Source organism: Neovison vison, chromosome 13 (genome assembly GCF_020171115.1).
Source record: "Neovison vison isolate M4711 chromosome 13, ASM_NN_V1, whole genome shotgun sequence".
Lineage (NCBI taxonomy): Eukaryota > Metazoa > Chordata > Mammalia > Carnivora > Mustelidae > Neogale > Neogale vison.
The window spans coordinates 114,409,269-114,426,353 of record NC_058103.1 but is presented as its reverse complement, the minus strand read 5'-3'; the positions used below and the strand labels follow the sequence as shown (position 1 = coordinate 114,426,353).

Sequence of the window (17,085 nt, the reverse complement as noted above, 5' to 3'; positions counted from 1 at the left end):
ATTGGAATCATAGAATGTGTAGTCTTTTGCTAATAGTCTCTTAGTATAATTTTTTTGAGGCTCATCCATGTTGTGTGTGTATCAGTAGTTTGTTTGGGTTTTTTTAGCACTTAAATACTATCCCATTGTATGGATATATCACATTTTATTTATCCTTTTATCATTTGTTAGGGTATTAGGGTCATTTCTATTTTTTGACAATTATGAATAATGCTGCTGTAAACATTCTCATACAGGTTTTTGTGTAGACGTATGTTTTCAGTTAGTTCTCTTAGTTATAAACCTAAGAGTGGAACTCCTGGCCATATGATAACTCTGTGTTTAACATTTTGGGAAACTACTTATTTTCCAAGTGCGTGCACCATTTTACAATTCCATCTGCAATATCTGAGGGGTCTAGTCTCTCCACATCCTTACCAATAGATGTTGTCTTTTTCATTATACGTGTTCTAGTGGGCATGCAGTATTATCTCATCATGCATTTCCCAGATGACTAATAATTTTGAGCATCTTTTTGTGTGTTTTTTGGCCATTTATACTTCTTTGATAAACTGTTAGCTATTTTGTCCATTTTTTTAAAAAAAGATTTTTTTGTTTATTTGAGAGAGAGAAAAAGAGAGACCACAAGCAGGAGGAGGGGCAGAAGGAGGTCAATGCAGGATTCAGTTCTAGGACCCTGAGATCATGACCTGAGGTGAAGGCAGCCATTTAACCTACTGAGCCACCCGGGTGCCTCTGTTTTGTCCATTTTTAAATCAGTTTATCTTCTTGTTAATGAGTTATAACAGTTCTTTATGTATTCTAGGTAGAAGTCCTTTATCAGAGAAACAATTTGCAAAGATATTCTCTGAGTCTGTAGCTTATCCTAATTTTTTTAATACTACTTCAAAGTAAAAGTTTGGGAGGCCTGGGTGCCTCAGTTGGTTAAGCCACTGCCTTAGGCTCAGGTCATGATCCCAGGGTCCTGGAATCGAGTCCCGCATCAGGCTCCTTGCTCAGCAGGGAACCTGCTTCTCTCACTGCCTCTGCCTGCCTCTCTGCCTGCTTGTGTGTACTCTCTCTCTCTTTCTAGCAAATAAATAAAATCTTTAAAAAAAAAGTTGTAAATTTAATAAAGCTGGGAGAACAATGGATTTTATATTTTATATGTAAGTATATTTTATATTTAAATTTATTTTATGAAGAGTTCCTTGGTGTGGCTTTAGATTCTATAGTCTATATTTCAGTTAAACTTTAAGTTACCATTTGTAGAGTTTTGATGTTATATTATTAAATTATTATTAAATTGCCCATTTTCCAATTTTATGTCTGTCTGAAGGTGGATTTTCTTCAAACTAAATTGCGTAGTGCCAACAGATTGAATGCAGAGTGGCTATGAGAATCTAGGTTTCTTTCATTGAGCCAGACATAAGAGATGACAAAAGTATAAAACAATACCCCTTTTGTCACCACTTTGATTTAAACATATAGTTTTTTTTTTCATGAAAATGTTACTTATGTTACCATGTAATGTGTTTAATGTCAATGTTAAATGAATTGGATACTTAAAATTTATTTTTTTTATTTCTAATACAGTATATATCAATAGATATGACTCATACAAACTGAAGTTATTTGAGGACCATTTCTTTTATTATTTTACATGCTGATTCAGAGTCGCATAAGGCAGCTCTCTTATGTTTATATATATTTATACAAGTTGTTCTTGTTTCTCTACAAGATTGTTAATTTTTTGAAAGCAGGGACCAAATGTATTGCTTTTATTTATTTTCTTAGAAGATCATGTTTACTCCTGGAATAAATGTCCATTGAAGACTTAACAAGGGATTGAAGGATTTCCCATTGGCTGACCACGTTAGGACAGCATTTACTCTGTTGGCTTTAACATAAATAGCTATATTTTTTCATTCAGGTGGAAGAGCACAACGGTCACATCTTTAAGGCTACCCAGTATAGCATCCCTACCTACTGCGAGTACTGTTCTTCTTTGATATGGATAATGGACCGAGCCTCTGTTTGCAAGTGTAAGTATGAGTGATTTTTTTTTTTTAAGGAATTCATTGCAGCAATTGCAGACTTTTCACCATAAACCTTCTTTTTGCTATAAAATCTTGTCACATCTGGCCGAACCCATGTAGTTTGTGAGATCCCCATATATCCATTCTTTGAAGCACAAAATAAAGTCCAGAGACCTGAACTGACTTCCCCAGGTTCCCAAGGGTCCCACTTTAAGCTTGTGACTAAGAAGGATCCTGTCTCTGCTCTCTGGACTTACAGCTAAGCAACTCTTCTAGAAGCTTTTTATCCACATCTAATAACCTGAGGACTCAGTTTGAACTTCTCTGAAGCCAGAGGAAGAGCTGCTCTGAGGGAAGACACCTACCCTCTCACCATACTGTTACTGTATTTATTAGCCAGTATGAGTGATTTTTGAGGAGTTTTTTTAACCACTTGACATTTTTATTTTCTAAGTTTGCTCGTATCTTTTTTAACGTAAAGGAGTAATTACACTTCCTGATTCTTTAGCCTCCTCTCACTATACTCTTTCACCTACTCTCTGTAGCCAAATCAGATATTTTGGTGGTATTTGCTCATTGTACTTGCAGCTTACTTTATCAGAAATGCCCTTCTCCCAGATATTAGTTTGAGTATTTAGTTAATCTATGTCTCCTCTCAAATGTTACCTCTTAGAGAACTCTTTCCTTACTGTCCTATCTAAAATGCCATTTGGTCCCCTAATTCTCTGTCCCCTTACTCAACTTAATAGTCTTCATAGCACTATCACTACCCAAAACTATATTAAGTATTTGTTTTCTTGTTGTCAGTCTGTCCGCTAGAATGTATACTCTGTAAGGTCAGGAAGCTTAATAATTGTTTCTTCTCTATCACCAGTGCCTAGAACAGTTTTGGTATTATAACTTTTGGTAAGTTTTTACTGGGCAGATGAGTGGATGAATTGATGAAAAATTATTAAATTATAACCAAAAGGATACTTTTTTCTATTGCAATCTTTTCATTAGAATGTGTAAGTCCTGGAATGTGAGTTGAGACTTTTTTTTTAGGTCACCTTGGTTCCAGCTTACCTCTGTAAGACCTTTAGTTTCTACTGTGCCATACATCTACTCTGGTGCTTTCAGTAATTCTGTGAGGTTTTCCTTCCTAGTGGGCCAGAATTGAATGAATCAAGTATTAGGAAGGGCTTGCCCAGTAGGACAAGGATGAATGTCATGTTTGCCATAGTGAAATCACCACTGTTGCTAGATATGTTCACTTGCTCTATCATTCAACAATGGTTTCTTTTTTGTTTTATTACCAGTAGTCTAACAAATTATAGTGAGAGCAAAATAGGAAGTAGTTTGCCATTGACTTGACTGTTCAATGTTAGTTTGAATCTTGTAGGTTTGGCATAACTTTCTCTGTGTTTTGAAACGGAAGATGTAAAAAATCTGTTTTTTTATGACTTGGGTGGGCTTAGTTTGATTTCGTAATAGGATTAACTAACTTTCTTTGTGATTATACTGGTGATTTCATCAGCAGAATGATAAGGCCCTTCCTCTCAGCCTTGAAAACCCCACAAATTATACTTTAGAAGCTCAAGAAAGGGGGCGCCTGGGTGGCTCGGTGGGTTGAGCCGCTGCCTTCGGCTCGGGTCATGATCTCGGGGTCCTGGGATCGAGTCCCGCGTCGGGCTCTCTGCTCAGCAGGGAGCCTGCTTCCCTCTCTCTCTGCCTGCCTCTCCATCTACTTGTGATTTCTCTCTGTCAAATAAATAAATAAAATCTTAAAAAAAAAAAAAAAAGAAGCTCAAGAAGGATATTAAGGTGTTGATATCCAGGAGCTAGAGCTGGTATAGCAAAATGACTAAGTTCAAATATATTTCAGTATTCTCCTCTCACTGCTTCTTCCCACCTATCAACTGCCTCGCCACCATGTTCTCTGCTGCTGCAAGGAATAATTTCTCTTCTGAACATTTTCTTTATTTTGTCTTCCCAGTCAAAATGGATATTGTTTATGTTCTGGTTTCTTAGAGCTCTTCTATTTTAATGTGCTGTGTACCTTGTTTTCATTTCAGTAAGGGTCTTTAGCAGTAATGCCTTTCTTACCCATTGGAATGATTCTTAATAGGTATTTCTTGCACATTAATAGATTGTAGAACAGGCATATTAGGGGAGCATAAAGACTAATTTGTAAGTCAAGCCAGAAAGAAAGCATTCTGTAGGAATATAATGGGAGCAGGGGGAGGAGCAGGCAGTCTTGAAAAATAAAAATTTTTTTCATAGACAGTAGTTAGAAATTTTAGGCATGTTTTTCAACTTCATTTTTCTAAATAAAATGGGTTAAGTCCTTTTTTATTCTAATGTCCTACCAAGTATCTATATATTACAGTAGTATCAGATGTTAAAAAAAATTTATGTCGAAAATAAAGTTGTAAACTTTCTAAGTTCTTGTCTTTCATGTACAGACTTCCTAAAGTGCTGCATTCTTACCATGTTTTTCAGTATGTAAATATGCTTGCCATAAGAAATGCTGTCTGAAAACCACAGCCAAGTGCTCTAAAAAGGTAAGAAATTATCACTTGTTAGTAATAAATAACAGATCTCTTTATCTTTTCTGCTTTGTGAAAGAAATCAAGTCCTCATTGATGGTTTTGTAGAGTAGTGATTTTCAATTTTTTTGCCCACAAATCACAGAAATAGTTTATGTCATGATCCAGCATATATATATTTTTTTTTGTATAATTTGTATATTAATTTGTATAATTGAGTTGATTTTTCTGCAACTGTATTTACCTTTACTACTTGGGAGAGCACTAAACTGGTTTCACTGCTGACAGTTTATTAAAACACTGCTTTTAAAGATTTCCTACTTCATTAAATACTCATAAGTCCTCCTAGGAATTGTTTTGAAAGTGGTAGGCTGTAACTAAAGAGTTTAACATGAATAGCAAAATCCACCAGCCCATTGGTCTTTTTACATATTTCTACTTGGATACACAGACAGAGATCTAAAAGATACTAAACATGTACTCTAATACTTTATGTTCAAGGAAGCAATGATTTTTGAAAGATTTCAGGCTTATATTGATATATAATCTTTTTTTTTACTTATTAGTCATATACTGACAGTCGTGACAATGTTATCCAAATCTGAACTACAATATAAATGTGTGCGTGTTGTTTATAGTCCATGTACAGAATTTGCATCTGTTCCAAATTAGTAGACAAATTATGACAAGGTACATCAAGAAATTTTATTCAAGCCTTAAAATACAATGAAGGTGGGACATTTGCTTCCAGCTAAGTTGGGATAGCTTGTGGGAGACTAATATCTATGCTGAGAACATCTGAAGAAAATGTTGCTGCATATCAGAGAGATGCCCAGGCACATTGGGCTCTTGGGGTGTAGATCTAGGAGAGAAGATAATTGGAGAGTGATGAATCTATGTCTGTGAGATGTTTTTTTGTCCTAGTGGGACTTTGTCAATATTTGCTATAGGACAAGAAACCAAGGTTCTGGGTAGAGAGCTACATTCAAGAATTAAAGAAGTCAGCAAAACTTTCAGGAATCTCATAGAGCTGTGGAGACAAAAGTTGGAGTTTGGGATTGCCAGGACTTGAGGGATCATGACCCAGACATAACCCTGAAATTTAGAGGGCATTCTCTCAAGACATTTTCTGAATTCTTAAGCTGCATGGGGTAGAATGCTTAAGAAGCTAAATAGGAAAAAAAGATTAGATTTTTCTGTAGTTTAACATTACCAAGGAAAGAAAAATTGGAGTTGTAATGATCCACCTTTAAACAGGGACCCTAATGAATACCCTACACTCTCAATGAGACCTCTTAAGATCTATACTCTAGGAAAGGGGGTGAATCATTGATAGGCAGGACTTTATAAAACCTGAAAACTAGCTTTGAAGCAGTCCATGATTAGATTAAAACAATTCATTCCTTACTTTGGCTACCAGGAGAGGATCGGGTGAATCCTCTCCTAAGAGAGAAAACATCATCCGAAGTTTTATAATTTGTTTATATATAATTTCAGATATTAAGAAATGAGACTGAGAAAAGAACAAATAGACAATATCAATAGACTCACAGATGACCCAGTTGCTGAATTATCAGACATGTACTTAAAATATTTTTAACTAATATGTTGAAATAATAGATAAAAAGAAAATATCTTTTTTATCAGAAAATGGAAAATACACATTTAAAACTGAGGCAAATGGAGATTCTAGAAATGAAAAATGCAGTTGGAATTATAAGTTCAAAAAATGGGCTTAACAGCATATTGGTCATAGGAGAAGAGAAGATTGGTGAACTGAAAGAAGTTAGTAGAAATATCCAGCACAGAGAGCAAAAAAAAAGAATGCGGAAATACAGAAATAAACATGACATACAGGAAAGGATAGGTTCTTAAATGTGTGTAATAGAAGTTTAAGAAGAAAGGAAAGACAAGGAGGAAAAAAGCAGCATTTTAAGAGATAAGGGCCAACACATCAAGTCACAGGTTCATGAACCATTTTTAACCTAAAATGGGCTATATACAAAGAAAGCCACACCAGATGCACAATGCTCCAAGTGAAAGAAAAAGAAACTTCGTAAAAATAGTCAAAGGGGGGAAGAAACAGTGCTAAAGGAGCAGTGACAAAAACTGACAACTGACTTCTTGGCAGAAGTGATGGAAGCCAAAAGATAGTGGCCTGGTATATTTTAAGTGTTTTAAGAAAATAAAGCTCAGAATTCTGTACCCAGTGACAATAGCCTTCAAAAGTGAAAATGATTTGAAGACATTTCCAAACAGAGATGCAAAATTTGTCACCAGCTGACCTGCACTAAAAGCCATACTAAAGGAAGTACTCCAGGCAGAAGGGGCATTATCTTGGACGGAAACAGAAATGTAGAAAAGAGTGAAGAGAAATGCAAAGAGTAAATAATATTTGTAAATTTAAATGAATATTTACTAAAAACATAATGTCTTGTGGCACATAAAATTTAGAGTTGACCCTTGAACAACAGAGGTTTGAACTGCATGGGTCCATGTACATGGATTTTTTTTTTATAAAAACAGTTCTATAAATGTATTTTCCTTTTGATTTTCTTAATAACATTTTCTTTTCTTTTTTTTTTAAAGTTGTTATTTATTTATTTGACCGAGAGAGAGGTCACAAGTAGGCAGAGAGGCAGGCAGAGAGAGTGGGAGGAAGCAGGCCCCTGACACGGGGCTTGATCCCAGGACCCTGAGGTCATTACCTGAGCCGAAGGCAGAGGCTTAACCCATTGAGCCACCCAGGCACCCTTAATAACATTTTCTTTAGCTTTCTTCATTGTGAGAATACAGCATATAATGCATGTAACATTGAAAAATGTGTTAATTGACTGTTTATAAGTAAGGTTTCCAGTCGCAATATGCTATTAGTAATTAAGTTTTTGAGGATTCAGAAGTTGCACACAAATTTTGACTTCACAGGGAACTGGTGCCCTTAACTCCCACATTGTTTAAGGGCAAACTGTGTATAGAATTAAAATACCTGACAACAACAACACAAGAAGTAGTTGGGTAAATGGAGTTAAACTACTCCAAGGTCCCTGGGTTATCTGGGAAGTGGTTAAGGTGTTAAAAATATATTCAATTTAAATATGTTACAGATATTTGTTGTAGTAACCACTAATAGAATAACAAATTAAATATATATCTTAAAAGCTAATAAAGATGGGAGAGTGGAAAAATTAAAAAATACTTGATTAATGTAAACAAAAACAAGATATGAGAAAACAAATGAATTAGGTCAGTAAAGAAAATGCATAGATTGGTAGGTAGAAGTCCAAATATATTGGTGATTACTCTAAATGTTATTAGGCAGGATACTTCTAATTAAAAGACTAGGTTAAAACCAACTGAAAATTCTCAAATGATATGCTGTTTACAAGCAACATACTCAAATATAAAGACACAGAAAGGTTAAAAGTAAAAGGATAGATATAGCATGCAAAGACTAACCAGTAGGAAGGTAGTATAGCTGTACTCAGATTAAGGTGTATTTTAGGGTAATAAACATTACTTCAGATGAAGGTGTTTCATAGTGTTAAAGTGGGGAACCCATCAGGGTGATATGAAAATTCTAATTTTAGAAAAGTCTTTTTTTTTTTAAAGATTTTATTTATTTATTTGACAGAGAGAAATCACAAGTAGATGGAGAGGCAGGCAGAGAGAGAGTGAGGGAAGCAGGCTCCCCGCTGAGCAGAGAGCCCGATGCGGGACTCGATCCCAGGACCCCGAGATCACGACCCGAGCCAAAGGCAGCAGCCCAACCCACTGAGCCACCCAGGCGCCCTAATTTTAGAAAAGTCTTAACATTATTGCTTCAGTACCTGATGGAAAAAATTTAGTAAGGATGTAAATGATACGAAAAACAAGATGAAAAAACTTGAACTAGTTGATGTGTATTGAACCCTACGTCTTACAACTGCCTGAATACGGTCTTTTCAAGTGCACATGGAACATTTGAGAAAATTGATCATATGTTGGGTCAAAAAGCAAGTCCCTACAAATTTCAGAGAGTTGAAAATATTGAGAGTACAGTTTTTGACCAGAATGAAATTAAGCTCTAGATTAACATAAAGATAACTAGACAATCCTCAAGTATTTGGATATTTAAGCTTGGCTCTAGGGGAACCAGGAAGATGGAGCCCTCACATTTAAAGAGACAGAATAACAAATGGTCCTGCTGAGATACAGCGTAGTTTTTTGAAAAATGCCTGGAGTATATGGGAAGGAGATTTATTTCCTAATCTCAGAATATGTGCTGGAGATGCAAGGATCTCTGCCCTAAGTATGTATCTCAGTTATATATAAGGGAAGTCCCGTAAGGTTAACAGCTGATTTTTCAGTAGAAACTTTGAAGGCCAGAATGGAATGGCATAATATATTGAAAATGCTGAAAGAAAAACCTGCAAGCAAGAATACTCTACCCAGCAGAGCTATGAATCAGAAGGAGAGATAAAGAATTCCCCAAACAAAAGTTAAAGGAATTTATCACCACTACGCTAGCCCTACAAGAAATGTTAAAGGGGACTCTGAGTAGAAAGGAAAGACCAACCATAAGTAGGAGTAGTAAGAAAAATAAGAAGCATAAAAGCAATAAAAATAAGTGTACCTATAAAAATCAGCCAAGGGACTAACAAAAGATATAAAATGTAATACCATTTACCTAAAACATGGGGAGTGCTGAGGAGTAAAGAATGAGGTCAAATTTCAGTGACCACCAACTTAATATAGACTGCTGAGTGCATAAGATGTTATATATAAACCTAATAGTAACCACAAATTACAAACTGGTAACAGATATACAAAAAGTAAAGAAAAAGAAATACAAGTATATCACTAAAAAAAAGCAAACCGTGAGAGGAGAGCAAGAGAAGAAAGGAACAGAAAAGAACTATAAAAGCTACCATGAAACAATTAATAAGATGACAATAAATACATTACCTGTCAGTATTTACTTAGAATGAAAGTGCACTAAATGCGCCAATCAAAAAACATGGCGTGTTGGAATGATTAAAACAACAACAACAACAAAGTCCCATGTGTATGCTCCCTACAATAGACTCATTTCCAACTTAAAGACACTTGCAGATCGAAAGTGGAAGGATAGAACAGCATTACCATGCAAATCGAAGTGAAAAGAAAGCGAGGGAAGCAATACTTATATTGGGCAAAAAAGACTTAACAGTAATTTCTGTTACTTAACAGTAACAGACTGTTAGGGGCATCTGGCTGACTTAGTTGGAGAAGCATGCAACGCCTACTAATCTCAGGTCATGAGTTCAAACCCCATGTTGGGTGTAGAGATTACTAAAAAACTTAATTAAAACTTTTTAACAAAAATTTTAAAAAAGACTGTTAAGAGACAAGAAGACTATATAATCATAAAGGGAACAATCCAACAAGAAAATGTAATAATTGCAAATATTTATGCACCCAACATGGGAGCACCCACAATATATAAAGCACCTAGTAACAAACATAATCAATAGTAATACAATAATAGTAAGGGACTTTAATGCCCCATTACATTAATGAATAGATCATACACACAGGAAATCAACAAGAAAACATTGACTTTGAATGACACATTGGACCAGATGGATGTAAAAGATATATTCAGAATATTCTATCCCTAAAACAGCAAAATACATATTCCAATACATGGAACATTCTACAGAATAGATCACATATTAGACCACAAAATAAGTCTCAACAAATTCACAAAGATTGAAGTCCTACTTCTTTTCTGACCACAATAATATGGAACTAGCAATCAACAAAAAATCTGGAAAGAACACAAATACATGGAGGTTAAATAACCTGTTACTAGATGATGAATGGGTCAACCAAGAAATCAAAGAGAAGTTTAAAAAATACATGGAGTTAAATGAAAATGAAAAACCAAACAGTCCAAAATCTCTAGGATGCAGCAAAATCTGTTCTGAGAAGGAAGTTTAGAGCAATATAGGCCTACTTCAAAAAGCAGGAAACATGTCAGATAAACAACCTACCCTTATACCTAAAAGAACTAAAAAAGAACAAACAAAACCCAAAACTAGTAGAAAGAAAGGAAGAAAGAAAGATTAGAGCAAAAATAAATGAATAGAAACTAAAAACAAACAAAAAAACCCACCAATAGAACAGATCAGTAAAGCCAGGAGCTGGATCCTTGAAAAGATCAACAAAATTGATAAACCTTTAACCAGACTCATAAAATTTTAAAAAGGACTCAAACAAAATTGGAAATAAAAGCAGAAATAACCACTGACAGCATAGAAATATAAAGGATTATAAGAGAACATTGTGAAAAATTGTATGGCAACAAATTGGGCAACCTAGAGAAATGAATATATTCCTAGAAATATGTAGCCTCCCAAAACTGAATCAGGAAGAAATAGAAAATTTGAACAGACCAATTGTTAGCAATGAAATTGAATCAGTAATCAAAAACAAAACAAAAAAAAAGAAGTCCAGGACCAGACAACCTCAGAGGTGAAATATACTAAACATCTAAAGAATAATTAATACCTGTTCTTCTTAAACTATTCTAAACAACAAGCAGGAAAACTTTCACATTCATTCTGTGAGGCCAGCATTACCCTGATATCAAAACCAGGTAAAGATAGTACAGAAAAAGAGAACTATAGGCAAATATCCCTGGTATATATAGATGCAAACATCCTCAACAAAATATTAACAAGGTGAATTAAATAATGCATTTAAAAAGTCATTCACCATGATCAAGTTGGACTTATTCCTGGGTTACTGGGGTGGTTCAGTATTTGCAAGTCAATTTGATATATCACATCTGTAAGAGAAAGTATAAAAACCATATGATCATTGCAATAGATGCAGAAAAAATTTGATAATCATGATAAAAACCTTCAATAAAGTAGGTTTAGAGGGTACATACCTCAATGTAATAAAGGCCATATATGAAAAACCCACATTTAACCTATACTCAATGGGGAAAAACTGAGAGCTTTTTCTCTAAGGTCAGTAACAAGACAAGAATGCCCACATTCACCACTTCTGTTCGACATGATATTGGAAGTCCTTGTCACAGCAATCAGACAAAAACAAAAATGAAGGGCATTTTTCCAAACAATACATGCAGATGGCCATAAGACATAGGAAAAGATGCTCAGCATCACTCACCATTAGGGAAATGCAAATCAAAAGCACATGAGATATCACCTCATTCCCATCAGAATGGCTAAAACTGAAAAAAAAACACAAGAAATAACAAGTGTTGCCAAGGATATGGATAAGAAGGAACCCTTGTTGCAGTGCTGGTGGGAATGCAAAGTGGTGCAGGCACCTTGGAAAACAGTGTAGTGTTTCCTCAAAAAGCTAAAAATAAAATTATCACATGATCCTGTAATTCCCCTACTTTGTATTCCCAATGAATATGAAAACATTAATTCAAAAAGATATATGCACCCCTGTGTTTATTGCCATATTATTTACAATAGCCAAATTATGGAAGCTACCCAAGTTCCCATTGATAGATGAACAGATAAAGAAGACGTGGTATATATACACAATGGACTATTACTCAGCCATAAAAATGAAATCTTGTTTCCAGCGGAGAGGCCGGTGGGGGAGGAGCAGGCCGAGTGGAACGTGGGTTGAACGTTGCACGGTGGTGTGTGGACCCAGTCTGGAACAGGAGTTCGGACCGACCCGGTGCTAGCAAGGGGAGTGCACGCGGCAGAATTATGATTCAGCTAAAGTCCCGTCAGATGGGTATTGCCCTGCTTGTAGAGAGAAGGGAAAGTTAAAAGCCTTAAAGACTTACCGAATTAGTTTTCAAGAATCTATCTTTTTGTGTGAGGATCTGCAGTGCATCTCTCCTTTGGGCTCTAAATCACTTAGTAACTTAATTCCTCCTGATTTGGAAGATTGTCATACTACAAATAAGCCTCAAAAAAAGGAAGTTCTTGGAAACCAACTGTCAAAATTCACCTCCTTTAGCAAGTACCAAAAAGACTAAAAATCATGTCGTTGGTGAACAAGTTTTGAACAGCAAACATGATGGAGAAGCATATGATGAAACCTTGTCTCACTTACCTGATTTACCACACAGTGGTCTACCGAACCCAGTTAGGACAGCTGATTCCTTGGAACAGAATGAGATTTTGGAGGCTGGTATTGACATGGCTGCTGAAGAATATCCTGCTACAGTTGATGTTTCTGAAACTGGAGGGATTTCTCCTCAGAATGAAGGATGCGCATCTGAACTGGAAATGGCATTGGAGAGCAAATGTACATCACTTTGCCAGTCTTTATGTGTCCAGTGGAAAAATGCTAATGCTCTCTGTTGGTTAGATTGTATTCTGTCAGCATTGGTGCACTTGGAAGGCTTAAAAAATACTGTGACTGGCCTATGCTCTAATGTGAACTCTGTGTTCTGGCAGTTGTTCATGAAGTATGATCAAGACAATAAACTTCTGCACACCAATCAGTTGGATGGAATTAAAGATGGAGATTGTAAAAAAAACTTACTTCAGAAATACTTGCAAAGATAGAGTCCTGTCTGAATGAAGTCAGAGATGAAATTTTCATTAGGCTTCAGCCTCAGCTTAGATGCACATTATGTGATATGGAAAGCCCCGTGTTTGCACTTCCCCTGCTCTTAAAAATGGAACCCGTCATTGAAAAGCTCTTCATGTATTCTTTCTCTTGGAACTTTGAATGTTCACAGTGTGGACACAAGTATCAAAATAGACATATGAAGAATCTGGTCACTTTTACAAATGTCATCCCTGAGTGGCACCCACTTAATGCTGCCCATTTTGGTCCATGTAACATTTGCAGCAATAAGTCACAGATCAGAAAAATGGTATTGGAAAAAGTGTCTCCCGTATTCATGTTGCACTTTGTGGAAGGCTTGCCACATAATGACTTGCAGCACTATTCATTTCATTTTGAAGGCTGTCTTTATCAAATAACTTCAGTAATTCAGTACCAGGCAAATAATCATTTTATAACATGGATCTTAGATGCGGATGGAAGTTGGCTGGAGTGCGATGACCCAACTATGTTCTGAAAGGCGTGAGAAATTTGAAGTTGTTGCTTCAGAGGTACATATTGTTATTTGGGAAAGAAAAACATCCCCAGTGACAGATAAGGCGTCTGCCTGCCTTCCACTTAAAAAGACTAATGATGAGCCTCCTTGCGGTGATGAGAAGCCAGCCTTTCCAACTCGGTGTTCTGTGGGCGATGCTGCCTCTGCTGAGCCATTCTCAAGGACTCTGCCCACTGGTGTGGCAGTTGGACCTAGCACACACTCACAGGGTGAAGCTGTAGCTCTAGCTCATGGGCATCATTTACTTTCAGGTCCAGAAAGTTTGGTTGACAGTAGTATTTTATCTTTGACGCTTGAAGAAATAAAGGTTAACTCTGATGAACGTTTCCTCTTAGAAAATAAACCTGTGGCCGAAAATGCAGGAGTTGGCAAAACCGATATTTTGCAATCACAAGAGTTACTAATGGCTTCTTTAGTATCAGCTCCATGTGTTGAAAAGCTTACTCAAGACCGATTCGTGGATTTAAGCTTGCCATCTCCAGTTGTAGGTGCAAACATGCAGTTGGCACAGCTGAATACAGAAGACACTGTAATTATTAAATCTGTGAATACTGTTCATGTTACTGACTCTATAGGTGGAGTAAAGCTGGTAGAAGTTGAGGGTACAGTTGCCCTAAAGAAGGATACTCCATTAAAACACTTTGTTTCACCCAAAACTGAGAAGTTAAAACCAGAACAAGCTATTACAGCTCAGGTATCTGATTGGAAAAAAAATGAAACTGTGGCATCTTCTCAAACCATAACAGCGAAATCAGGACAAAATCCATCGCTGAAAGAAACTCAGAAGAACCCATTTGTAGGAAGTTGGGTTAAAGGCTTATTAAGTAGGGGTGCTTCTTTTATGCCACCTTGTGTTTCAGCTCATAATAGAAACACTGTAACTGATTTGCAGCCTTCAGTTAAGGGGGCAAGTAATTTTGGTGGCTTTAAAACGAAAGGCATAAACCAAAAGGCTCACCGGCCATCCAAGAAAGCCAGTAGGTGTGCAGATAAGCCACCTACAGTAAGTAACCCTCCACCAGGCCATCCATTGTCTGGTAGCACGACTTCTCGTGTATGTACTGATGCTATTGCTGATACAGATGCTTTGAAGAAATGTGAAAATACCTCCTGTGGAGCTCACCGTAGTCATGATTCTTGTGTGAAAGAAAATGGTGTTTCTTCTGCAAAACATGGAGACTCAGGTGAGGGTCAGATTCATAAACTTCGTCTAAAACTTCTTAAAAAACTTAAAGCCAAAAAGAAGAAATTAGCTGCTCTTATGTCTTCCCCTCAAAAAGGAACACCTCCAAGTGAAAATTTAGAACATATGTCCCACTGTGGGTCTCCAAACGATTGTGAATCAATAGAAGACTTGCTAAAAGAACTACAGTATCAAATTGATACTGCTGATAATAAATCTGGGTGCACAGTTCCATACAGTAGTCAGAATCATGAAGAAATTTTAGCAGAATTATTGTCTCCTACAACTGTTGTCTCAACAGAGCACTCGGTAAATGGGGAGGCTGACTTTAGGTATTTAGAAATGGGAGTTGACCACATCCCAACACCAGTGTCTACTGAATTAAATGATATTCCCCAAAACACACATCTGAGACAGGACCATAATTACTGTAGCCCCACCAAGAAAAATATGTGTGAAGTTCAGCCAGATTCACTGACAAATAATGTCTGCATTAGGACTTTGAATTTGGAAAGTTCCATGAAGACCGATATTTTTGATGAGTTTTTTTCCACTTCAACATTAAATTCCTTAGCAAATGACACATTAGACTTACCTCATTTTGATGAATATCTCTTTGAGAATTGTTGAGTGCATGTTCTTTTTAGTTTAGTATTTATTACTGTTCTTGGAAAAACTATGTTAGTATAGTGTTTACACACTGGCCTTGTCATGAATAAAATGTAAGCTACCGAAGGTTTTACCTTTGCTTCTACTCACAAAGCATGTAATCTGTTATACAAATTAAAATGATCAAGAATTGGTTTTCCTTGTTCACTTCATTATGTATTGTAGGAGGAGGAGGATTTCAGAATGTTAAACAGGAAAACTAGTGTTTAGTTTCTGGCATTTTTTATAGCTGGGTACATTAAATTTCTACATTTTAATTTAGGTTACACTGGTTCAAGAAAAATAATCGTTTGTACAAACTTAAGTCATTGTATGTGGGATATAGAATGGGTGACTGTTTGGTAATGGTTGTGTGATCATTTTAGACCCTAAGCCTGTTTGCTACACCAGTTGAATGCTGTGGAATGTAAACCGCCCCCTGTAGAGAATACAACTTCTCTATTTAGAAAAGGTGGTAGGAAACCTTGTTACTAGAACTCCAAGTAATGTTACATGATTAATAAATGATCTCTAACAGGAAAATAAAAAAAAATGAAATCTTGCCATTTGCAACAACAGTGGATGGGTCTAGAAGGTATAATCCTAACTCTGAAGTAAGAAAAAGACAAGTACCATATGATGTAGAATTTCAGAAAGCAAGGAAAGAAAAAATTAGACAAACCAAAAAACAGACTCTTAAATATACAGAACAAACTGATGGCTACCAGAGGGGAGCTTGGTTGGGGTATGGTGAGATAGGTGAAGAGGTTTAAGTGTATACTTACCATGATAAGCACTAAGTAATGTATAGAATTGTTGAATCACTATACTGTACACCTTAAAGTAATATAGTGGTGTATGTTAACTATACTATAATTAAGATTAATAAGAAAAATTTTCTCCCTGAAAAAAAATGAAGTGATAATAATTCACATTGAACAAATAAGAAATATTAAAGAGGAAAAACACTAGATAAAATTCAAAATTCACTCATTCAAACAAACCAACAAAAAATAATCTACCACAGAGTGGGAGAATGCATTTGTAATTCATATATCCATCTTGGATTTACAGTATCTAAAAAGCACCTAAAAATCAATTAAAAAAAAGTAGTTAGCTGTGTAGAAAAATGAGCACATGGCTTAAGCAAGCACTTGACAAAAGACCAATAAACATAAAAAGGTTTTAATCATCAGAGAAATATAAATTGAAACTATAGTGAGATATATACCCACTTAAATCGCTAAAATGAAAAATGTCCTAACAAGGTTGTAGAGCAGCTTGGACTTTAATACATTACTGACAAGAGTATAAGTTGGCATAAGTAATCTTGAAGTTACTTGGCAGTCCTTATCAAATCTGAACACAGTAGTACCACTCCCAGATACATACTCAACAAATATACATAGATATTTGTGCCAAAAGACAAAAGAGCATTCATATCAATACCAACCTATCCCCAAACTAGAAGAAAACTAAATGTCCATCAGCAGTAGAATGTATAAGTAAATTATGGCATAAAAAAAATTATGGTATATGGTTGACTCTTGAACAACATGCCCCACACAGTGGAAAATCTGTCTATAACTTTTGACTCCCCCAAAACTTAACTAC

The 17,085-nt window shown here is 35.9% G+C and overlaps 2 protein-coding genes across 8 annotated transcripts in view; both read left to right on the top strand.

Moving 5' to 3' along the window:
- The window catches only part of MYO9A (myosin IXA), a 321,690-nt gene that overhangs the window by 251,493 nt on the left and 53,112 nt on the right, over positions 1 to 17,085 (top strand). For all 7 annotated transcript variants that reach the window (XM_044231266.1, XM_044231267.1, XM_044231269.1 and 4 more), the window contains 2 exons: positions 1,913 to 2,024; positions 4,500 to 4,561. In XM_044231266.1, the coding sequence (XP_044087201.1) occupies positions 1,913 to 2,024; positions 4,500 to 4,561 (174 nt within the window). The remainder of the gene's footprint in view (positions 1 to 1,912; positions 2,025 to 4,499; positions 4,562 to 17,085) is intronic.
- Positions 12,517 to 15,627, top strand: LOC122893943 (SUMO-specific isopeptidase USPL1-like). The gene is given in 3 exon segments (XM_044231272.1): positions 12,517 to 13,044; positions 13,047 to 13,591; positions 13,593 to 15,627. Coding segments are annotated over 3 exon segments (2,742 nt in total). The 5' UTR covers positions 12,517 to 12,708; the 3' UTR covers positions 15,454 to 15,627.